A 6,089-nucleotide genomic window follows, 5' to 3' on the forward strand; every position below is an offset into this window, starting at 1 on the left:
CATTGAATTATTTAAATATCTTGAAGTTAAGTATTTTAGCCATTTTTTAAAAAAGTATTTTTGATCATTTTTAAAAAAGTATTTTTTTCCATTTTCTAAAAAGTATTTTTAGCTATTTTTTCAAAAAGTTAAGTACTTAACTATGAAAACTGTATGAATTAAAAAAAAGTGAATTATTGAAATATCTTGAATGTATGTTTAGCCATTTTTTAATAAGTGAATTATCTAAATAGCCTTTTTTTAAAGTGAAGTGCTTAAATATAAAAGAAATAGAAGTATTTTTTTAATGTGAATTATTGAAATATCTTGAAAATAAGTATTTTTAAACTTTGTTTTTTAGAGTGAAGTATTTAAATATAAAAAATATATGTTTTTTAAAGTGAATTGTTAAAATATCTTGAATGTAAATATTTTTAGCCATTTTTTTAAAAAGTGAATTATCTAAATATCCTGAATGTAAGTATTTTAGTCATTTTTTAAAAATAAGTGAATGATTGAAATATCTTGAATGTAACTATTTTAGCCATTTTTTTAAAAAGTGAATTACTTAAATATCCTGAATGTATTTAGACATTTTTTTTAAATAAGTGAATGACTGAAATATCTTGAATGTAAGTATTTTAGCCATTGTTTAAATAAGTGAATGATTGAAATATCTTGAATGTAAATATATTTAGCCATTTTTTTAAAAAGTGAATCACTTAAATATCCTGAATGTAGGTATTTTAAGCCCTTATTTCTTAAGGGAATTATTTCTACTTAAGCAAAGGAAGAGAGCAAATTATTTCTACTTAAACAAAGGAAGAGAGCAAATTATTTCTACTTAAGCAAAGGAAGAAAGCACAAGTACTTACAGGACGCAAGACACGACCTCGCTAGCGGGCCACCTTTGGTTTCCGATACTTTCGACCCTGTGTGACCCTGTTGCCCCTGGGCTTTGTGAGGTCTCGCCGGCCCTTTCTTGGTACCGACGGTCTTTTTGGGAGCGTTTTTCGATAGCCCGGAGTCCTCGGTGGCCTCGTCTATATCAGGGATATGGGTTTTTCCTTCTCCTTTATTCTCCTCATTTTGGTTGTCCTCTCTGTGGCTCTCTTTCTCACCAGTCTTTGTTGGTCTTTGGGTCTTCTTCTTCTTCTTCTTCTTCTTCTTCCCCCTCTTCTTCTTCTTCCTTGCAGCCTGTCGGTTCTTATCCTGTTTCCTCTTTCTATCTTTCTTGTTCCCCTTATTCCCTTTCTTACCGACGTCTGCATTTTTCCGGCTCGTTTCCTTTTTACGATTTTGCTTCATCCAGTCAGCCTCTTTATTCCCGCTTCCTCCACTCACTCTCTTATCCGTCTTGCGAATATCATTCGTTTCCTTCTTATTCTTCTTCTTCTTCTTCTGTTTCCTTTTATCCCGGGTTTTCTTTGCGTGATTTCTCTCCCTTAAGGTGTTCCTGTCTTTAGCTTTCTCGGGCCGTTTCTTCTCCTCGAGTTTTCTCCTCTTGGCCACACCAAGTCCTTTCACCTGATCTTTCTGCGATCCTTTCCCCGCTTTCTTTTTCATCTTCTCCGGCCTGTTCTTCCTTCCTTTATTATCCCTCTCTTTCCCAACTCTATCTTTCTTCTCGTTCTCACCATCACCGACGACGTCTATCGCTCCCGAAATCTCCCTTTTCACTTTCAGCGATAATTTCCCCGTTTCCTTTTTCCTCTTCTCCGGCCTGTTCATCCTTCCTTTATCCATCTCTATTCCAACTCTATCTTTCTTCTCGCCAACACCGACGACGTCTTTCCCTCCCGAATTCTCCTTTTTCACTTCCGGGTCGTCGTCGTCGTCTTTCGGAAGCTCATCATTCGTTTCATTGCCGTTTCTTCCCGTTTCCGACCGCTTTCTTCTGCGACGCTGTTTATCGGGGTTGTCCGTCTTCTTCTCCTCCCCCTGTTCGCTTCCTCTAGAGAAAGACGGAACGACCTCGTCGTCGTCGTCGTCGTCGTCGACGACCGCGTCACGAAGGGCGCCGGTCTCTTCTAGGTGTTCAATTTCCCGTTCCTGGGACAGTTTCGCTCTCTTCTGAAGGAGGGATGAAAGAAGAAAAAGAAGATTAATAAAAAAAGAAAGGGTACAATAGAAAGGAGGTGGCCATTACAGCAATGAAGGGAAATTATATATATATATATATATATATATATATATATATATATATATATATATATATATATATATATAATCCAATGAAGCACGAAGGAAGACGTACTTGGGAATGTCCTTAAATCCACGGTAGAAAGGAAAGCGAAACACGAACAAGTAGTACTTTCGTAGTATTTTCTACATTTTCAGTTTATACAGTGTCTGAAATTGAAAATGAAGAATATAATACGAAAGTGTTTGCTCCAAGTCCCGTTTCTCACTCGCCTTTTTACGTGGATTTAAGGATATATTATATATATATTATTATATTATATTATATAATATATATATATATAATATATATATATATATAAGCGTCTGTTATAGGATTTTTTTTTCAGAGGGGCGAGCTTTCCGATCTACCTTTGCTGTGGCGTGTTTAGTACAATCCCGTCTTGGATGACGGTAAAAAAACATAAACAAAAGTCTAAAGTCTGTAAATATCATAAAGATAATGACCCCCAATAAATATCAGTCCTGGGTAACGACCTCCGAAGACCCTGCTGGGTCACAATATCTAGGAAAGCTAATTTATATATTTATATCAGTATTTCGAAACTCTTGCCCTGGTTTCTCACCTCAGACAGAAAAGAAGAAGAAGAGGAGGAGGAGGAAGATGCAGCAGCCGCCCACAAAAACAGAAGAGCAACGACGGCCGTCCCTCTCATCGCTATTTCTGCAACGGAATATGATTGATGTAAACAATTCACTGGTGTTATTTGCACCAAACACAATTTTGTTTACGCTATATTCATTGTACCCACACGGCTTTGATTAAGGACATGCGTTATAGTAGAGATGAATAAATAACAGGTTTGGCCGATCAGGTGTGTCTGAAAAAAACAAAAATGAATATATCAATCAGAACAAAAGACAATCAGAACACCTGGCGCAAGGAAAAGTGGCTTCGTTTTCATCGTCATGATGCGTTTGTAATTCCTGCTCTAAAAAGCCTGATTTGATTGTTGTTGAGTTAATTGTTTTGTTTTTTTGTATAGTGCTTTTATGTTGCATGGAACGCAGTGGTTATTCAGCAACGGGACCAACGGCTTTTTACGTGACTTCCGAACCACGTCGAGAGTGAACTTATATCGCCAGAAGTACACATCTCTGACTCCTCAATGGAATGCCCGAGAATCGAATTCGCGGCCACCGAGGTGGCAGGCCAAGACCATACCGATCACGCCACGGAGGCGCTTTGTAGTGTTAATGACCCGATGTTCGGTTATCCTCAATAAGGATTATAGCCAGGCTTATATAGACAGGCGCTTGGAGGCTATATTTAATTATGTGTTATGAAACATCTCAGTTGATGGAGGAAAAGTTAATAATATCTTAGTTTAACCAGACCACTGAGCTGATCAACAGCTCTCCTATGGCTGGCCCGAAGGATTAGATATTTTTACCTGGCTAAGAAGCAGTTGGTTACCTAGCAACGGGACCTACAGCTTATTGTGGAATCCGAACCACATTATATCGAGAAATTAATTTCTATCACCAGAAATAAATTCCTCTGATTCCACGTGGGCAGAGCGGGGAATCGATCTTCGGACCACCGGATTGGTAGGCGAGCGCGAAAACCACTTGTCCAACGAGGAATTAGTTGATAGAGGAAGTCCATAGGAATATGCCTAAGGTGCATCAAAAACATTTCTTTACAGTTTTGCTAGTTTGATTTGATTTTTTCATCTGATTTATATAGATTTTTGGCATTATGCCAAGCACTGGGGCAACGAAGGCCATTCAACGGTGAAACAGTTATTAGGAGAGAGTGGACAGTGGGATGGTAGGAAAGAGAATATGAACGGAGGTACAGTAAAAGGAATGGAAGTAGTTGCAGCTAGGGGCCATGGAAGGGACGCTGCAAAGATCCTTAAGTAATGCGTACAGTGCACCGAATGTCGTAACCTGAAGGCACTAACCCCCTTATGGGGATAGCTTGTTTGTTTGTATGGTGTTTTTACGTTGCATGGAACCAGGGGTTATTCAGCAACGGGACCAACGGCTTTATAAGTGACTTCCGAAGCACGTCTAGAGTGAACTTCTATCACCAGAAATACACATCTCTAACACCTCATTGGAATGCCCGAGAATCGAACTCGCGGCCACCGAGGTGGCAGGTCAAGACCATACCGATCACGTTACTGAGGCGCTTATAATTACATAAGACGTCCACTTAACTATTTTTAGAATCTATTTTTTAGATTTTATGCTACACAAAGGGATCTTGGAAAACTCGAGACAAAAGGAATTTAGATCTGAGAGAGATGGAGAGTTACAAGGAGTTACAAGGATAAGGATGTCTGAAAGACTTGTTAGTCCATCCGAGGAGACATCGTGCGCTCACTTATCTGTAGGAGCAGGTTTTACTGTGCATTCACAGTGTCCTAATGATTTTGTCTAGCTTTCTTTTAAACTATTCCAGAGAGAGAGAGAGAGAGAGAGAGAGAGAGAGAGAGAGAGAAAGAGTCAGTAGGTTACAGGTGCACGACGGATGAGTTCCGAAGACATGCATGTTGTCTAAACACATCACGGAATACACGACATGGCGGTAGTACATTCATTCTTTGAACTTCGTATGAATTTCAGATAAACGGGGAAACTCGCTTCCCCAAAATAGACGAAATGAAATTGTCATTATTTACGAGAAGATTTATTGTTAAAAACGTCAACTTTACTCGTACTTATATTTATTCAATAATAATTATAAGTTCTCTTGGTGTTGGGGAATTGGTTTACGGAAAATGGAGTTATAGGTTTTAAGAGCGCCTCAGAGGCGTGATCGGTATGGTCTTGACCTGCCACCTCGGTGGCAGCGAGTTCGATTCTCGGGCATTCCATTGAGGTGTTAGAGATGTGTATTTCTGGTGATAGAAGTTCACTCTCGAAGTGGTTCGGACGTCACGTAAAGCCGTTGGTCCCGTTGCTGAATAACCACTGGTTCCATATAACGTAAAAACACCATACAAACATATACAGGTTTTACGTATCGTGGTATTATTACGCTACAATTATTTATGTTATCCTTCGTAATGTGTGCGCATGCGCGGAGCAATCCACAAAGGTCGTTCACTTTTAACAGGGAGAGCTTTGACGGAAAGAGACTTAACAGAGAGAACACGATAAGACAATACTTTTAAACGAGAAAACCGACTGATGGCTGACATACAAAAATGGTAGTTTAAAAATGAATAAGGCAGAAAAATTAAGGCAATATATCAGGCAAAATATAGTAGATTCACTTCAACCGTGCATTTGACGTCTAGGCCAGTCCCTTACGACGCTCCCGATTGGCTGTTGATAAGCCAGTCACAGGGCTGGAAACTCTCACTCTCTCGAGAGAGAATTCAGATAGGCAGGATGTATGTTCCACTTCTCCTCAGGGAGAGACTGAGAGTTTCCAGCCCTGTGATTGGCTTATCAACAGCCAATCAGGAGCGTCGTAAGGGACTGGCCTAGACATTAAATGCACGGGTGATGTGAATCTACTATAGGCCTATTCTGACTGATCGCAGAATTAAGACACCGTCATTACATCCACATCTGCTCGTCGAAAATGCGGAATGCTTCTAAAAAGATTTTTTGGAGATGTGTGTGTATGACGTGTGTATCAATCTTCACAGCGTCGGGAGCGTGTTTAAACTGTTATCAATCACTGCCAGCACTGATGACAGAGTCTCTTAAAAAACGCTAGAAACGAAAGCTCTCCACTGTTATTCGAAATGAGAAGGTAAAGGACTTACTTGTACGAATCGACGACGCGTCAGTGTTTCAATTCTCAGTCGCTAGCATCACTTGTAGACTCGCGGTTCGGTATTTCACTCGTAGGGGGACTACGCTACCCTTTCAGAAGCGACCTCTCCTGCCTGCCTATATACCTCACAGTCTAGAAGGGTTCTATCTGGACCGTGCTATACCTA

The 6,089-nt window shown here is 39.8% G+C and overlaps 1 protein-coding gene across 1 annotated transcript; it reads right to left on the reverse strand.

Moving 5' to 3' along the window:
* Positions 1-819: 819 nt before the first annotated feature.
* LOC135207462 (cylicin-2-like) lies at positions 820-6,089 on the reverse strand. Its single transcript, XM_064239187.1, has 3 exons — positions 5,913-6,089; positions 2,748-2,845; positions 820-2,052 (listed from the first exon to the last, which is right to left on the reverse strand). Exons 2-3 carry the CDS (start codon positions 2,835-2,837, stop codon positions 820-822), a joined length of 1,323 nt encoding a protein of 440 aa, XP_064095257.1. The 5' UTR covers positions 2,838-2,845; positions 5,913-6,089.

This window comes from Macrobrachium nipponense, chromosome 32 (genome assembly GCF_015104395.2).
Source record: "Macrobrachium nipponense isolate FS-2020 chromosome 32, ASM1510439v2, whole genome shotgun sequence".
Lineage (NCBI taxonomy): Eukaryota > Metazoa > Arthropoda > Malacostraca > Decapoda > Palaemonidae > Macrobrachium > Macrobrachium nipponense.

Coding starts and splice junctions, on each gene's coding strand:
- LOC135207462 (XM_064239187.1), bottom strand. CDS start 2,837: ATGAGAGGGACGGCCGTCGTTGCTCTTCTGTTTTTGTGGGCGGCTGCT. Junction 2,053..2,747: donor CTTCTTCTTTTCTGTCTGAG/GTGAGAAACCAG, acceptor TCCCTCCTTCAG/AAGAGAGCGAAACTGTCCCA.